Below are 19,062 nucleotides of genomic sequence, written 5' to 3' on the forward strand. Positions count from 1 at the left end.
GCTTTCAAAATGTATAGGTTGAGCAAAACTTGATACGCTATGCTAGCAATTGGTAGTGTAAGTATGGTTGCCTACTATTGAAAATTGGACTGTGCAAATTAAATAGCTATGGCTAAAGCTTTGCCCAGACACAATAAGCAGTTAGTCAGAAAGCCACACTTAAAGTTGATGGGAGCCACGTGATGAAGTTTAAATTCATACTTTGCTATTCTGTCTTGAAATAAATGGGCAAGGCATTCTTTTTCTTGTCAATTGACAACAATTGATGTAAGACTATAGGCCAAATCAGAACAGACAAGTCCTCTTCCCCAAAAAAGCTTTCTCCAGGAATCAATAGCCTATGTATAAGTCACCATATGGCTATAACATGTTGTCATGCAGGCCTGCAAAAGACATAAAAAAGAAATCCTGACAGATTGGGTACCTGCCCAACACCTGCAGGCTGAACAGTGCCTACTTCAGACAGGTACAGATAACTGCCAAGTTTAAATAGGTTATTTCTATTTTGGCTTTCCTGCTGTGTGATGAATAGGGAGAACTATGGGTAGAAAGATAATTTCTAAACACACTTACTGCCTTATCATATGCAAGTCCACTCTCAAGTTCTTACTCAGATGTGTGTGTGTTCTGGTGCAGTTGCCAAGTGACTGTTTGTCTAAAGATCTTATTAAGCAATAGCATTTTAATGGTGCTACACCATTAAGATTTAATAGACCATTTAATAACTTTTAATGATGCTATATCAGACCTTTGTCCAAGCATAGCTGTGGTATGCAATGTAGTGGAGTATAACAGAACAGAAACTCAGGCTTGTTAAGTTTATTGAACAAAGTTACTAAAGTTTATTACTTAACTGTTACCAAATTATAAACAGTCCTACTCTGAGTGAAAGATCATCCTAGCAGAAAAGCAATATCCTAGCAGAAAAATAACAGTCTCAAGCATCCAGTAAGAAATACAAACTCCATTGCCCCACGAAATTCCCCCATCTCAGTCTTAATGGCATCTTGACCTTGCTTGATACTTTTTATATCACTTGCCATCTCCTTAAGGAGCAAAAAGAGAGCGGTCACATCTGTCCCATTCTCTACTTCGTTATCCATTTTAGGCATTTCAGGGTCTTCCCCAGCCCCCCCCCCCTGGATTTTGGTCTGTCTGTTCCTTGTCCCCAGGTTGACACTTCTGCTCTCTCTCCCCCTCTTATTCTAGCTATGGGGTTGACTGGAGGGGGGAGAGAGAGATCGTATCCCTCAAAAAAAACCTGGTTTCTCCTCTGAGTTTCTTTACTGCCTCCCTCTAGGCAGGTTGTTGTGTTGCCTGCAGACAGGCTAAGCTTGGGATGCCTCTGTTGTTTCTTTTGAGCAAGGGGCACCAGGGCTTGTTGAAGCAACCGGTTGGCTAGGGGATGGGAGGGATGGGGGAAATGGGGAAAGATGTATGTAAAATGTCAAAAAACATAAAATAAGATAAAAAAGAAATACAAACTGACCAATCTACAGAACTGATGATTGACATGAACATTCTAAACTCTACCCCAAGCCTATACACACATATACATATATAACATCAGTGGCAAGAACAAAGACAATGTATGAATATATAAATCCCAACATGCAAAAGTTGTTGTGATCATGAGCTGGGGGGCAAGACATGTCACTTGCATGACAGCTGATGAACTATTTTAACCCATTACAGCTGTAGAAAGTGGTATCAAACCACACAAACAAAAATAGTTAGAGGCTCTCTAAAGACATAGGAGGCGCTACAACCGTTTCCATGTGCCACCCGTGCCAATAAAGGCTGGAGATTGGGATCCCTATAGCTCTCTGAGCCTTTCAAGATTCAAGTTCATTTTTGATAACAGGTGTATTGCCTTGCTAGATTAATTCAAGTTCCATCCTGTGCAGCATTTGACTTCCAACAGTCATCCAAATGCCTTTGGAATCTCACATGCAGAGCATGACAATAGCCATTTCTGTTATCATCCCCAGCATCCAACAGGCAGGGATACACTGCCTTAGAGAATGGAGGTTTCATTCAACTCTCATATCTTCATTTGGATGAATTAATAACTGGCTAAATTGCTCTGCAAGTTCCTTAAGAATTCTTTCAAGCTTTCTAATCTATTAACCTAATACTCTGAAAAAAAAAGATTAACAAAACCATCCTCACATATACTCAATCAACCTCTGTGCATCCTCTTTCCCCCCACCCCAAATGCTTTAAATCTCTAGGTAGTTATAAGCTACTTGATAAACAGATGGTTCCCATCTGCAGGCTGAATCCAATACTGTAGAGCTTTTGAAATCCTGCCTTGTGTCCTATTTAACCCTTGAAGCTATCTTTCCAGGAGGAGCTGCATGCCAAAATGACTATTTTGTTCATCAATCTAGACTCATACTGAAATTTATCAGAAACCACAGGATGAAAGCTTACACCTATATTTCAGCTTACACCTGTGTGATTGCTCCCATGTTGGTCAAGGTCCATGTGCAACCTTCCACCCATCATTCCTCTAACATTGGCTTGTATCTTCTTGTGGGCTCTGGGCAAACACAACTGTGGGATCTGCACCTGTGTAGAGTCTCCTTCACAACTTTCTAGCGCCTGGCCTCAAGAACTTCTGAATGAGCCCCACCCCCTGCAGCAAACAGGGTGCCCAAATGCATGGCCCACATTTCCTTTGTCAGTAGTTCTTTATCTGCCTCAGCTGCAATTCCTTCTGGCTGCAGTTGCAGACATATAGCGCAACAGATGTCTTTTTAAAAGTGCAAGACCTGTAGAGCTAAACTCCCTGTCACTGACAGTCACAAGCTACTATTACAACAACAACAATGAATATTTATATACCGTTCTTCAACAAAAGTTATCAAAGTGGTTTAATAATTAAAAAATGGTTCCCTATCCCAAAGGGCCTGCAATTTAAAAAGAAACATAAGATAGACACCAACAGCTGCCAATGGAGGGTTGCTGTGCTGCAGGGACAGTTTCCCTTACCGTGCTAAATACAAGAGAATCACCACCTGTGCCTGTTTGCTCAGTAAGCAGAGGGTGCCTGGGAATGTTCTAGATAGCACCTTGAAATTGCTTCAGCAAGTCTAGGCTTGCTGTCTGTTTGTACGATCTGGGTTTCAACACAATCTTGCAAACGGGAACAGCAGGGTGCCATCCACATAGCCACAGCCTGTTTCGGATCTTATCTTGATATTTCAGGCTTTACACGTTGTATATGCATCGTTAAATGTAGCTGGTTTTCTGAGTTTTGAGAATAGTTTGTAGGCTTGTTGGAATTACTCAGAAGTAAATTATTTAGTTCAATGGGCTCCCTCCTAGGTAAAAGTGCATAAGATTGCAGCTGTAGAAGTGTGGCTTGCTTTCAGAGGTGTGTGTGTGTCAATCACCAATTTTATTTTATTTTTTCACGAGTCCACTGCCCTTGCACAAATTCACTCGGGGGGGGGGAGAGGCGAGGGAAAGCTGTCAGTCACCCCCCCCTTCTCCCTCAGGGAAGCGCCCTGTGTGCAGATCAAGGAACAGGGGGTGCTTCCGTTCCTTCTCCTCCTTTCTCTCTCTCCCCTCAAAGCCTCAGAGAGAGGAAGTGGTGTAAAATCCAAAACAGCAAACTCTAACTGGCTTCAAAACATTAGGGCTAGCTGTTGGATTTTCCCCTAATTCCTCCCACACAGCCTGGAAACCATCTGCTGTGTCGATGAAGAAAGGTAGAATGCTTTGTCTACCTTTTTAATTTATTTATTTACATTTATATCCCACCCTATACTACATGGTCTTAGAGCAGGCTACAACATTTAAAAATTCTAAAACATTAACCTATGGAAACGAACTAAATGATTAAGAGCAAAAGGCCAGGGCAAAGAGGTGCATATTCACCAATTGCCAAAAAGTATATAATGAAGGATCCTGACACACCTCAGCAGGAAGGTCATTCCATAACCTTGGGGCTATCACAGGGAAGGCCCTGTCACGTGCATCCACTCCTCGAACCACTGAGGGAGGCAGCACTACCAGGAGGGCTTCTCCAGCTGATCTTAATACTCAGGCAGGTCTATATGGGAGGAGACCCTCCTTTAGACATTTGGGGCCCAAGTAGTTTAGAACTCTGCATGTCAATGTTCATACTTTGAACTGGGCTTGGTAGCTAATCAGCAACCAGTGCATCTCCTTTAGTACTGGTGTGATGTGTGTCAGGCCAGAAGTACCCATCAGCAGCCTTGCTGCTGCATTCTGCAGTAGCAGCCTCCGAACTATCTTCAAGGACAGCCCCATGTAGAGTGAATTACAATAGTCCAATCTGGAGGTTACCAGAGCATGGATCACTGTGGCCAAGCTATCTCGATCCAGAAAGGGCCAAAGCTGGTGAATCAGCTAGAGCTGAAAACAGGCACTCTTGGCCACCACAGCCACCTGAGCTTCAAGTTTAAAATTTTAAGGTTTTAATTTGTAGATGATTTTTAAACTGTTAAATTGTTTTAAGTTTTTGTATATATTTTACTGTTTTATGCTATTGTTAACTGCCCAGAGACGAAAGTTTGGGGCGGTGTACAAATTAGATAGATAGATAGATAGATAGATAGATAGATAGATAGATAGATAGATAGATAGATAGATAGAAGTAACAGTGATGAATCTAGTAGTACTCCCTAAGGCACCTGTCCCTTCCAGGAGTGTGCAACCCCATCAAGAACAGGCCATCTCCCTAATTTCTGGACTCGAGAACATGCAACATACAGTGCTTCCATCTTGTCTGGATTTAGCTTCAGTTTATTGGTCCACATCCAACCCATTACCACTTCCTTCCAGGCAATGCTTTACTAAGCATGCATGACACAATCAAGCTATGGCTCCACACTACACTGTAGAATTCTCCACACTACACTGTAGAATGAAGTGCTCCAGGCCTCCAAACTTAGATCCTGAGGGCACAGTCCAGGTGGGTTTGGTTTTGGCTCCCCCTGCTGCTATTTTTGTGCCTTCAGGCCCAGGTACAACCACTTCCATGTCAAACCAGGAAGGGCTCCGAGCCAAGAGGGTCCCAGGTCACTATCTCCAGACAATTCAAACCACCCAGGCCTTTCATGAATGATAGTCATACATGGAAGTGGTCATACCTGATCCCAAAATCTATAGACTGACACTGTCAGCGCCTTGCTTGGCCATTGCTGCTATTTGTAGTTGCATGTACATAGAATTTCTTCTTCTTTTTCTCCCCCTAGGTTGGATGTCTTGGTTTGGGAACAGCATTGTTATTTTTGTACTATACAAGCAGCGAGCTGTCCTACAGCCCACTGATTACCTGACATTTAATCTGGCTGTATCAGATGCCAGTGTGTCTGTCTTTGGTTACTCCCGGGGGATAATTGAAATATTCAATGTATTTAGAGATGATGGATTCCTTATCACATCAATATGGACTTGTCAGGTAAGAATTACATGTTGGTTGATCACGTAATAAAGAAACTGAAGTATTGTACAATGCATGGCCGAATACAGATACAACACAGCTGATCTCGTGCACTTTCTGCTCTAGCTCCTCCAATGTGAAACCTCCCTTGTCTTCCATTGTCAACTTTATCCATGGCTTAGTATTATATCTGCACCAATTCTAACCACAGTCCCCTCTGGCAAACTAAAACACATAAAATGCAGTTTGGCCCTTCTTCCTACTTTCCTCATTGAAGGAGTCAACAATGTAAGCCCCCAGATGGTAGGAGCTGTAGTGCAACACTATCTGGGAACCCCAGCCCTAAGGGACTCCTTCGAGCTTCACTCAAAAGATTTTCCCGACATCATCAGTGTCATTCAATGAGAAGAGCTTCAGGTGGGTCTGCGGAGGGAGCAGGTTAACTTACCACTCCCCGCAGACGATCACTGAGCTGTCCCCTGGGACTGGATCAGCCGCCCACACAATTACCGGCTTTGTCACAGAGCTGGTTGAGGCGGCAGGGATCAGGGGCCACCTGGTCCTCGGAAGTTCCAGAAAGCCACATAGTTCCAGAATGCCTTGTAGCCTCCCGGTTGGGGGTCTCCTCGGGAGTCGCCGTGGAGCCGCGCTACAGTGAATCAAGATTTTTAAAATGGGATTAGCGGAGCGCTTGCTCTGTCAACCTCGTTTAAGAGGAGGGCTACTTTGGCGGGCTAGCTGCTGTTGAACCACCGGGCTCACCTGCGAACCCGGTGGTTCTCATGATGGAGGAAAGCTGGGCTAGGCTCCCTTAGCCTGGTTTTCCTTCATTGTGGGAACAGCCTCACTATGTACCCATGAATGGAGGTCTTTCCTCCCCACCCCCACAGGTCTTGCAGTTAAGTAAAATTACTAGAGCTACATAATGCATTTTCTATTGAATGAATTTTCTACTTTCAAATACTTTCTTTGCTGGAAAAATATTTAAGTTCTACAGAAAAAATCATCAGCATTTCTACTCAAGGCTCAGGTGCTCAGCTGGAGTTACTGCAGCTTTTGGAGAACTAAATAACATTGATGTGACTTTTTCAAGTAGGTTATTTTGATTAGCAGTATGTGTGAACATTTGCTTTAGATCACAACATATGGTTCCTTATAATCCTTCTCATGTAAGCTAATGACAGTACAAAAGATATCAGAACTTGGAAATTACTTGCTTTAGGCTTCAGTCCTGGGCATAGGATGCTTGAAAGCTATGGGATTTAAGCAAGAGAATTGTTTGAAAGATTGCAGCCACTCTCTTTTGCTAAATTTTCCCACTTGGGTATTTCATAAGCAACTTCTAGTTCTACTGTGCCAGAAAGTGCTTTTAAAAAATACTAGAACTGTCTCAGAGTTGCACCATTTAGTAATGGAAATCAGAATTGGCCCACATTTTGTGGGGGAGATTCTAAAACAAATGTCTGGTTATAAGGTTCCATACAAAAATGTTAGTAGAAGGACTATATAAATATTTCATTAAAATGAATGCCTGTACATAACAGATCTTTGAACAGAACATATGAGAAACATAGCCAATTTTTAGAGCTAGAGAAAAAATGTTTTTGCCAAAATTTCCTTAAGAAGTTGCATGAATTAGCTGCCACCTAATTTGTTGAGTGATGCATAGGATATGTCAGATGACAGAAATACTATGCTCTTTTGCTCTCAGTGTTTGTCTGTCATTTTGACTGGGACTCTGGCTTAAGGAACCAATTCTTGCCAACACCAACACTCCATTTTCTTATTGGGGGGGGGAGGGGAAGCAACAAGGAAACAAAAACATGTGTTAACACATTCAGAACTCACAGCCATAATATGCTATCAGATTTTTTTGAAAAGTCCAACACTGAAAGCAGTAGTTAGTAGTTATTAAAGTGGGGGGAATCAGAATCCACAATATGCCCCTATGTACAGTATAAGCAAACCTTTTTTGCACTTAAATTTCCAACATTTTGAGTATATACTCCTTGGCAAACATACATATTCCTGAAAGTGTTCCTTATTTGCTACAATGGCCTAAGAAGACTATCCAAACATTCAATTAACCAGGCCTTCAGATATATTAGATTTCTAATTATATATGGATACACTGACATAAGAATGCATGGCAGAGGGCGAAATGTAAGGGTCTGTAAATTGGGATAACAAATTCTGGACAGTCAATCAAGGCTTGACTATCAGAGTTCCTACAGAATACATAAAATAGTTTTGGGTCTGACTGCTTCAGGATAGTGAACCAGCGACACTCCTTGTCAGGGACAGACTAGTAGGATCTAAGCATGTTGCCACAGGCTAGGATTGTCTCCGAAAAACAAAGGCTACACATCTAACATATCCAGCTAAACATGCTTTCAGAAATGGGGTCCTGAGAACAGATTCAAGAATAGGATCTTGAGAACAGATCCTGGATTTGGTTTTGGACTCCGGATATTGAGCTGGAAAAGATTCTGTCTGGAATTCAGACAAGGATATAGGAACAGAGGCCTAGGAAGTAGAAAAGATGCATCAGATATCTATAATTTAGGGCTGCTAAATTGCACAGAGAGAAGAATGTGCCCCTTAACTGGCCTACTTCATTCTCTGACCATAAGAATAAGGTGAATACTTGAAATAACACTTTTCAGGCCATTAATTTCCCATAATTTTCTTAGTTTTACTTCTCCAGTCAAGACACAGTATATGGCAAAGCAAGAGTGAGAGTCTTAATACTATAAGGAGCACTAAGAAGTGGCATGAAGGAAATAATCCCAACAACAGAGGAAGGATACCTGCTGAGAGCCCACTGTGTTGCAGATTGCCTTTGGTAGAGGACCTTTAGACATCAGTATTTAGATTAGCTGTAAATTATATCAGGATGTTGTGTGCACAGCTTCAATCCAGAAGTTACACCGCATGTGGGCTCATGCTCATGAAGGTATTATCATTACAATGTTAAAGATAAGAACTCAAGAGAAAAACTAATATAAAATAGTAATTTACTTCTATCTTACACAGCATATATAGGCACAAACATAGACAAAGCTTAAGTTGAAACACTGCATTGATTACACAGGGCATTTCATAAAAAATAGTAAGCTTGTACTTACAAACTGTAAAGAAAGAAAAGTGTCAAGTGAGAATGCCCAAAGGCAATCTGACTCTGAATAAAAAAGTCCACCTTCTTTATCTTAAAATTTTCTCATGACTATACAAAACCATAACTTGGTGAAAAATGTCAGCGTTCCTATCCTCTCTTAATAAGAAACTTCTTGTCATGTACCCGTTTTACTGCTGCATCTTTGATCTATTGTTACTTTAACTCAGATTTATAATTAATCTCTTTAATTTAGGTTCAGACGTCTTTCACTAATCCTTATGTTTGAAAAGCATAAGAAAACTTAAGTCCTAAAAACACATCCTGAAACATCTAGTTCACCTAAGCATCTTTGAAACACATGGGTTTCAAGAACAAAGCTTATAGCTAAAAAGATCATCATCTCTAGACCTAGCTGAAGCAAATGAAATAAGGAAATTTTTATTTCTAATATCTATGTGTATATCAACACAGATGAAAATAAGCAAAAGGGTTAAGAAAGCAGACAGGAGGACTAACTCAGGGCAAACTACATGTTAAATATTTAGTGTGACCCTCATTTCCCCGCCCACCATTTGAACAGCCGTGATGGATTGGGATTGCAGTCCAATCGGGGTTGGGACTGCAGTTTGCATGAAAGGGGTGTTTTAGTCTGGACTGTGGCATGAGGGTAAAAGCTTAAATTTTACCCCTGAAGCTAATAGCCAATAGAAGCTTCCATCCTGGGGCTAGCAACTAAAGGGGAGCCATTTCCATCAGGAGCACAGCACACCAAGAAAGAATTATTGCTTTGCCACATGCTATGATCCCAATCCTGATCCTCCCCTGTGACTGCTATTGAAGTCCAATAAAGCCATGTGCTTTCTGTAAGCACTTTAACACATCAACTATTTCACATGCAATAAAAACAGACCACTTTTTTTCCTGGATTTGCAACTTCCTGTTCTTGCACCTGGCCTGGAGGGTTATATAAAATTCTAGCCCATTGGCAGCCCTAGAGAGGAAGCAAAGACAGGGCAAACCAGGAGCATCTGCTGTAGAATGGCCGAGAATATGTTGGAATAGCAGAGGTTAAAAACAGCTTTTGGTCACAAAAGAGGATCAGGGAGATGACACTAGGAGTCTCTAGCAAGGGATCTATTTTAAATAAATGTCTAATACATTGAGCCCGAATAGAAATCTAGGGTGTTCCCTGTTGCTAGTAGGCCAAAGTATCTCATACCATTCTGAAGATTTTGCACAGGTGCAGCCTCCACCAAGGACTCTTTCCAAACTCCTCCAAATCCAGTTCTGTCTCCTCAAGCAACCCTGCCAGAGTGCATCAAAACTAAACTAGTTATCTTCAAGGAACAGTTGATTCACTGGGGATGTTTAACCTTTTGCCTCCATAGAGGATGCCAACATGTGGATTAATAGAACTCAGTTTGAGCAAGTGACCTAAAAAAATAATTCCCTGAACCATCAAAATCCACAGTGACCATGTTTCTATTCAGAGAGAGAGAGAGAGAGAGAGAGAGAGAGAGAGAGGTCTTTGTGAAACTTCTAATATTATTAAATAAAATACATTTGTTCGCAAAAAATGGTAACATTGTAAGCAGATTTTGTTGAAAATGGGAAGCTCCAGAAGTGGTGATTATATGTGTGTGTTGCATTTGTTGGAGATGAACTTCCAGTGCATCGACCTTTTGCACCAACTATCCTAATGACCACTAGGGGCATTGGGAGTAGAGACAGTGACTCCCTATCTGTCCCTACTCTATGACCCCTGAACTGACTCTGCGGCACTTTCTGTGCTGAGTCACAATCCTTCCTTTCCTCCTAGAGAGCAGATGGAAACATCTCTCTCTCCCTCCTTACCTATCCATTATGTAGTCCTTTAGATTAGATATAGGTCTTTCCTGTCTAAGTGTATTTAACCAATAAATGTTTAGTGTTTAGTCACACAAGGATCTCCATGTGTTTTCTCTGAATAGCTGCAATATCCAAACCATCCTCTGCTACCTACTCTGTAACTGGAGTGTGTGCTCATTCCTTAGTGCTCTGCTGTTTTACCTATTGTGGGTAAAAATCAACAACCTCTAACAGCATTTTATCCCTAATAAGATCTCCCAGGAAGATTGGCATATACCAGAGGCATAGTATAGTTATTACTGGTTCATTTAGAAAGTTATTCAAAGCCTAATTCTAAGAACTGTAACTGTTTAAAAAGTTGATCCTCAATTTGACAAGTTTTTCCAAGTCTTCCAAATTTAGTTGCTCTTGGCAGAATTGACTGGAAACAAAAATACGACAGTACTTTCAATTATCTGAAAATACGCCAATAGTAGCAGTATTGCTTTTGGTATTCCTACCCATTGCCTATTAGGTTCTCTTGTGCTTCAGAATCCTGTAAAAGTGTTTGATTAGAAGGAACAGTGAGACCAAATAAATAAGAGGGTATATCACTAGAAATTGCCTCTAACAAAACACCTTCAATTATTGTTAAATCTGTTGCCTCTCCCCAGGTTATCTGTGTCTGCTGCAACACTTATGTCTAATATTAACCTCTACTACTATGAGTATTTATAAACCACTTTTCAACCAAAGTTCTCAAAACAGCTTATATAGAAAACTATATAATAAATAAAGACTCCCCGTCACGAAAGGGCTCACAATCTAAAAAGAAACACAAGGTAGAGACACCATTAACAGTGTCACAGTGGAGGAATGCTGTGCTAAGGTTGGATAGGGCCAGTTGCTCTCCCTTGCTAAGTATAAGAGAATCGCCACTTTCAGGGACGTCTCTGTGCTCATTTATCAGGGAATAATAACCTTTTCCCCCTTCCCCAAGGCTTGAGGCTGATTGCAGTTTTTAAATTAAGTCAATCTAACTCCAGGCTACCAAAAAGCTAGTCCAAATAAATAGGTCTTATAAATGCTTCCAAAAGATGTTCAAATGTGAGTGAGTTTCTGGTAAAAGGGATGTGTGAATAGTATAGTCCACACACCCTTAATTTCTGCTACCCTGCTGTTAAAAGGTGCTGGCAGCAGTCTATAAGTAGAATGCAACTGAGGATTGGGAATTAGTGGCTCTCAGACTTAATAAAGTAGTAATAAAGTAGCTGAAGCACAGGTATTCCTGAAGATGCAGGTCTATATATAGTTCATTATTCCTGACATTTGTGCTGGATGAAAATAACATGAGCCAAACAGGGTTCTGACAGCCCTAAGAGCATTAACAGATAAAACAGGTGGTAAAGGTGCTGGGGGAAAACACTGTAAGTCATTCAACTCACCTCAACATCCTGGCTAACTAATACTTGAATCTCTTCAAGGTAAACTACACAGCTAAACCAAAAAGGGAGGTGGAGCAAGCCCAAAAAGCATTTCCCCCTTTCTACTATTTCTTTTCCTAGTACTATATGGGAAAGATTGTCTGGAAGAGTTTGCTCCTTCCCAAAAAGTCAAATTTTTAAAACTGTGATATTGTAATTATTAATAGAACTTTGGCTGCTGCATCACTTTCCATGAAATAATTTCAATATTTGAAAGGTCTGGATCTACACTGGTAAATAAATTATGCTGGAAAATCATAGATCCATTGCAGACTTCTTCCATGTATAAAACTCTCCCATTGCATAGGCCCTGGGTATACAATCCCCAGTGTTTCAGAAATAACTATATTTCTGGTATATTTCCCTTGTTCATTTGTAAAAATGTGAGCTAGTTACTCCCTGCTGCAGTGGTAGAGATTACTAGTCCAGAGCTAAGGTAAAGTGTGTCATTGAGTCAGTGTCAACTGTTTTTGGTAGACTAGAGGAGGGGATTACCATTGCCATCTCCCACACAGTATGAAATGATGCCTTTCAGCTAGGGATGTGCAAACTGATTCAGATACAAATTTGTTTGTACCTGAATCTAGTTGATTCAGGTGATTTGGAGACAAAACAAATCACCCCTGTGGACCATTGGCTAGAATAGGGTACAAATCGAATCGTGCCTGATTAGCTTTGAATCAATTCGAGTTTCAGATCCCTCCTATTAATTCTCCCAAATTGCCAGCTTTCATTAAAAAAAAAAAAAGCTAAGCTCTAGCCCTTATAGAAACGGAGTTATGGAGCAAAATGTGTGGTCACTATTTTTCAAGTGTTTGGATTCTTGGCTATATAATAACTTTCACTCAATGAATCCTTATGAGGATTTATTACACACCTTCATTTCTTCTATTCATTTTGACTGTCTTTTTGACAGCACCAACTGTCAACTGCCATGTGCCAACTACACCCCACTCCCACCCGCAAGGCAGTGGGGTACTACTCAGTTTAAGTCAAGTGCCTAATGGGTAGAGGCTACTACCCAAATTGCAGAGGAATTGGACAAAGGGCTGGTTTTTGGTGAATTGTTGACATTTTAGTGTCTTTGGGGCAGATTTGGGGCATAAAGTGGGATCTGGAGTGGAAGAGTGGGGTGGGGTGGTAGTGCCTAATGGGTGGAGACTACCACCCAAATTGCAGGGGGATTGGGCAAAGGGCTGATTATTGGTGAATTGTTGAAGTTTATGCATCCTTAAGATTTCCCCCCATAAGGTATAATGGAGGTGTATCACTTCATGTCAGGGGGAAAGGGGTGGCCTAGAGCCATTAGGCACTCCCACCCCACCCCACTCTTTTGGCCCTGGGACCCATTTTTTTATCCAAATTGATTCAGATTAATTCGGATCCAAATCGAATCTGGGGTGATTCGGATGGGTCAGATTCAGACCCAAAAACAAATCGGGGGTGTTTCAATCCAGATCCAAATCGAAACACCAAAAATCTGAATTGCACACCCCCACTTTCTGCATCTTCCTATATCACTGCTGCCCGATATAGGTGTTTCCCAGAGCTACATGACTTAATATCACCCTTAGCACATCTCCTGTAACTTAGCCATATTGTTTAATTACTATCCAGTTTTTCAGCCTGTATAAGAGTTGTAAGGTGGCTGACAAGATAAAACTTCAAACACATGACACAAATTTAATACGATATTAAAGTGTTTCATCTAAAACAGCAAAATGTCAACTATGACATCAGCATGCCAACAGTAGTAAAACTTGCCTGAAACATCAGATTACATTAAAAGGTGGTGGCAGTCTAATACTTCTTTTTAAATAAGAAATCTTGACCAGTTTTATAAAAGCCAGCAGAGAGCAGCCATACAGTAAACATCTGTGAAACTGAGTTGCAAAGAACTGGTGTTGCTGCCGAGAAACCTCAGCTGGTCCCTTGCCTAGTTTCAAAAGCCTAGGAGACCTGGAGTAGTTTCTCATGAGCTGACCTACAGTGGTCAAAGAAAATGTTGCCCTAGGTTGTAGAAATGCTTACAAGAAGCAATTTTAATGGCTTTCGGCTAGAATCCTATGTCCACTTGCTTGGGAGCAAGCTCATTGACGTTAATGAGACTTACTTGAGCGTAAATATGAACACACTGCCTGCCTGCATGTTATTTGCACTGATCTATCTGGCCTAAGCAAACTCTTCCTTGCACAACTAAATAAGTAAGTAAAGTGTGCCGTTGAGTCGATTTCGACTCCTGGCACCCACAGAGCCCTGTGGTTTTCTTTTGGTATAATACAGGAGGGATTTACCATTGCCTCCTGCGCAGTATGAGATGATGCCTTTCAGCATCTTCCTATATCACTGCTGCCCAGTATAGGAGTTTCCCATAGTCTGGAAAACATACCAGCGGGGATTCAAACTGGCAACCTTCTGCTTGTTAGTCAAGCATTTCCCTGCTGCGCCATTGCAGTACCTCTAATTTATGTACTCTTTCTCCCTCTGTAACTAATAGCAGTTTTGGTTGAAGATGATAGTTCCAGGAAAGGCCATGGGAGGAAAGGCCATGGGAGGAAAGGGATAAATATATGTATGGAATTTCTTCATGCCCAATGCATTTCAGCAATTTCCTTCTTCAGGGGCGCTTTAATAACAAATGCAAATGAATAAGCAGACAATATATCTAAACAACAAGAAGTAAAATTACAATATGGGTGAAAATATGGAACACAAACCAATTATTTAAAAAGAAATATCAGTATAATTTACCAAGACTAGAAATGATAATAATATGAATAATAATACTGATGATGATGGGGAAAAATTAGTATCTAACGTTAAATAATAGTATTACAATATACTGAGGCTGGTTGGTTTATTGATTCATGATTGTTTTCAATAAGTTTGTAGTGGTGACACATTGATTTCATCATTTATTATCATGATTTTTCTTTTTAAATAATTAATTACAAAAAAATAACTGGAAAAATCCCTTTTGACTCACTCTTGGGCTCCAAAAGCTTATTTGTAGTAACAACTTCCTTTGCTATTTGTTTTCCCAGGTAGATGGATTTCTGACACTGCTGTTTGGTCTTGCTAGCATTAATACTCTCACAGTGATTAGTGTGACCCGCTACATAAAAGGGTGCCATCCCGATAGAGGTAAGATGTTCTAGACCAGGGGCTCCCAACCTGTGGTACTCCAGATGTTGCTGAACGGCAAATCACATCATCCCCAGCTACAATTTATTGTCACTGGGGATGATGGGAGTTGTACCCCAGCAACATTTGGAGTACCACAGGTTGGGAACCTCTGTTATAGACAATACAGACTTCATGGTGTTGTGCCACTAAGGTCTGATTTCCTATCTTACAGGGTTTTCTTCTCTCTTGCACTCCTGAATACTTGCATTATGGAAAATGTTATTTATAGGAAATCTGGGTTATCCACTCCCCTAGTGAATCTTTTTAGAAACACCATGATTGCTCATATTGATATAGAAAGATGATTATTTCCATGGTATAATTTACCCAGAAAGTTGTCAGTCCTTATATTACTTCTGCACAACTATTTTACCCATACATCATGCACAACCCAGAAAATAGCCATGAATCTTTTCCACAATTAGGTACACCTAATAAGGTTAGTGGAATTTAACACTTAACTAATTAATGTCATACAATTTAATGGATTATTTCAGTAAGAATGTGAATTAATTATCAAGCAATTAAGCACTGGTTTCAACTGGACATAAATATACCCCCCCAAAATTGTTTGTTGACTCTGACAGTAATGTATAAAATATACAAGTAAACTATCTACTAGTAACTCATAGAAGTAGGAAAGCAAGCTCTTTTCACTGCCAAAGGGATGGGTAGGGGAGAAAATAGAACTTGGAGGAAGCATCTCACAAGACTTGTATTCCAAGGTCAACTCTCCTCTGATCAGCAGTAAATAAGAGGTTTTCCTCAACTACAAAATAATATTTGGATGTAGGCCTTGAAGAATGTATTAAACAGGATGAACATCCTCTGAGGCCAGTTCTTCCTCATTCCTTTTAGCAGCTCAGAAGTTCACCTTGTTGTAAGAAGGATCCTTATTGGCAAATATCTTCTAAGCCTCATTCTCTCCATCCTTTCAGCAGCAAAGGAGCAGCTCCCTTGTTACTGAAGGAATTCTCTGGGGCATGAACCTCTGTGGAGGACACACGTGCATGCATCCTCTGAGCCCAGTTCCCCACCACCACACCAGCAGCAGCAGCTTTTAGGTGCCAGACTGAAGCGGTTTACACCACTTGATTTCTTTCAGCTTCTTGAACTCCCAGCCCTAACCAGTTAAGATGCATACAGAACACTTGTCCTCAAGTTTCTGAACCTTGACAGAAAGGCAGGGTTCATTCTGACCCTTGATATTTTTCTATAAGGAGATCTCTAGCATCAGTAGTGACCAGTGTTCCCTCTAAGGCGTGCACCTGTGCATATGCTCACACATTTTTTGATGTCCGCTCAGTTAATTTTAGATCCCACTCAGGTTTAAACAGGAAGGCCCCACTCTGAATGCATGTGTGCACACACTGCCTTGATACTGCCGCCCAGAACAAAACTCATTCCGCACACAGATGAAAAAAATTAGAGAGAACACTAGTAGTGATGCTTTCCTACACTGCGATCCCCTCAGCACCCAGAGTGTCTGCAGCACTACTTTACAAATAGCGGCATATAAATGCACTAAATAAATAAATACATGATAAATAGTGGGCATGTTGAATGTTTTATTTTGTTCTTCTAAAGCAAATGGACAATTGACCCTAAAGCTAAATAATTCAATAAAGATTTACATGCAGGTTTCTCCAAAAGCTACTTTGGTTCTGTTTGAAAGTCAAGGTATAGAAACATCAGCAGATCTCTACTTTTTTGTAAAGCTATTAACATTTCTTTTTTAAAATATATGCAACTGACTTAAATCTAGTTTCCTGGAAATGATATGCAGATAACTGCATACACTTGCCTTGATCATGATTGTGTGTCTTAATTATATAAATGAAAATATGTTAAATGCCAGCTTCTCCTACTGTTGTGTTTTCCAGGGCATTGTATCAGCAATAGCAGCATCTCTGTGGCCCTTTTCCTTATTTGGATAGCAGCGTTCTTCTGGTCCGTAGCTCCAGTCCTGGGATGGGGCAGTTACACAGGTAATTGATTTCTCTCTGGGACTGAACTCTAGACATTTGTGGATTATACAAAAAATATCCGGCATCACCTAATTAAATGAATTATTCTATTTCCACTGTTTGAAACTTTTATGAAGAAAATTCAGGACTCTAAATTACTAGTACCTACATCAGTTTTCTAGAGCTGATTTGTTTGCTTGCAAATAAAACTTTTAATATTTAATCTTTATAGTTTGGTTTTCATAACCCCAAAACTAGAATTCAGTGGAAGAGCCACATATTTTTCCTGAGCAATGCATATGCCTTTTCAGGTTCCAACTTAGCATTTTGTATTTCTCAGTAGAATCAATTACAAATGCACTCTTGTATTTGTCAGAGCCAGTCATAGGACCACTAAAGAGCCAGTCATAGGATCACTAAATTATGCATGGAACAGAGAGAGTGGATAAAGAGAAATTTTTCTCCCTCTCTCACAACACTAGAACTAGGGGCCATCCCATGAAACAGAAGGTTGGGAAATTTAGGATTGATAAAAGGAAGTACTTTTTCACACAGTGCATAATTAATTTATGGAATCCTCTGCCATGGGATGTGGTGATGGCCACTAGCTTGGATGGCTTTAAAAGAGGCTTAAACAAATTCATGGAGGGCAGGTCTATCAATGGCTATAGCCACCTCTAGCCTCAGAGGCAAGATGTCTCTAAATACCAGTTGCAGGGGAGCAACAGCAGGAGAGAGGGCTTGCCCTCACCTCTTGGTTGCGGGCTTCCCAGATGTACCTGGTGGGCCACTGTGTGAAACAGGATGCTGGATTAGATAAACCTTGAGCTTGATCCAGCAGAGCTGTTCTTATGTTCTTATGTAAAGTATCTGCATCTGAATCTGTGCATTTGAAAGGGCTTGGAGACAGAATTGCACCAAAGCTGGACTTAACTGGAACCTAGCTTCAGAAGTGCCAGTATTGGAACACACAACTTACAGATTTCAGCCAGCTATAGATTCTGAAATCTTGGGAAAAAAATTATAGCACGACATTATTGCAGTGTATCACGATTCATTCAGTCATTGTGATCTGTTTTCCTTGGAATTCTATAGAGAATTCAAAATGTTTATGGATTTCATAATTAGAAAAGTATAATGTCCCATTTTTAAAAACTGATTGCTAAATAAGTTGCTTCGCTTCCTAGATCGCATGTATGGAACATGTGAAATAGACTGGGCAAAAGCCAACTTCTCAACTATCTACAAGTCTTACATTGTGTCCATCTTCATCTGCTGTTTCTTCCTGCCTGTCTCGGTCATGGTTTTTTCATATGTATCTATCATCAATACAGTCAAGTCAAGCCACGCACTATCGGGTGTGGGTGATCCAACTGAAAGGCAGAGGCGTATGGAACGAAGTGTCACAAGGGTCAGTCTGGACTTTTATTTGATGTATATGCAAAAATGGCAACCAATCCAGGACTCTCTGTTCTCATATCGTCTAAATATACTGTTAGATTTAAAGGCAAAAATATGTACCAGAGGGTTAAACAGTGCTATGAAGACAGATGAATGCACTGCATTAGGAATAGGAAGAACAAAGGGCAATATGAAATAGTGGATTACTAACTGACTGACTACAAAGCGTGCATGTTAGGAGGGTCTGTGAGGAAACGCTCGGAGCTCTTGTGTAATTCCCCTAGTCCTCCTGCACTGGCACTGTTGCACAAGAGGGCTAATATTTCTGAGCATTGCTTGTGCTCCAGAAGCACGCTGGATGAGCAGCAACATGTACAGTGAGGGAAATAAGTATTTGATCCCCTGCTGATTTTGTCCGTTTGCCCTCTGACACAGAAATGACCAGGCTATCATTGGAATGGTAGGTTTATTGTAGCTGTGAGAGACAGAATAACAACAACAAACCCTCAAAAGCCCAGTGCCCAAAAGTCAGCAATGGATTTGCATTGTAGTGAGGGAAATAAGTATTCGATCCCCTATCAACCAGCAAGATTTCAGGCTCCCAGGTGTCTTTTCACTATATGCAGGTAACGAGCTGAGATGAGGAACACCCTTGTTACA

At 40.7% G+C, this 19,062-nt stretch overlaps 1 protein-coding gene across 8 annotated transcripts in view; it reads left to right on the forward strand.

The window, feature by feature from the left end:
* The window catches only part of LOC128347835 (opsin-5-like), a 45,406-nt gene that overhangs the window by 18,631 nt on the left and 7,713 nt on the right, over positions 1–19,062 (forward strand). For 7 of the 8 annotated variants that reach the window (XM_053303035.1, XM_053303043.1, XM_053303030.1 and 4 more), the window contains 4 exons: positions 5,232–5,437; positions 14,893–14,992; positions 16,918–17,022; positions 18,189–18,412. In XM_053303035.1, the coding sequence (XP_053159010.1) occupies positions 5,237–5,437; positions 14,893–14,992; positions 16,918–17,022; positions 18,189–18,412 (630 nt within the window). In that variant the 5' untranslated portion in view covers positions 5,232–5,236. Of the gene's footprint in view, positions 1–4,852; positions 4,949–5,231; positions 5,438–14,892; positions 14,993–16,917; positions 17,023–18,188; positions 18,413–19,062 lie in introns of those variants that run through there. The other variant, XM_053303069.1, reaches the window with a different exon arrangement.

This window comes from Hemicordylus capensis, chromosome 1 (genome assembly GCF_027244095.1).
Source record: "Hemicordylus capensis ecotype Gifberg chromosome 1, rHemCap1.1.pri, whole genome shotgun sequence".
NCBI lineage: Eukaryota > Metazoa > Chordata > Lepidosauria > Squamata > Cordylidae > Hemicordylus > Hemicordylus capensis.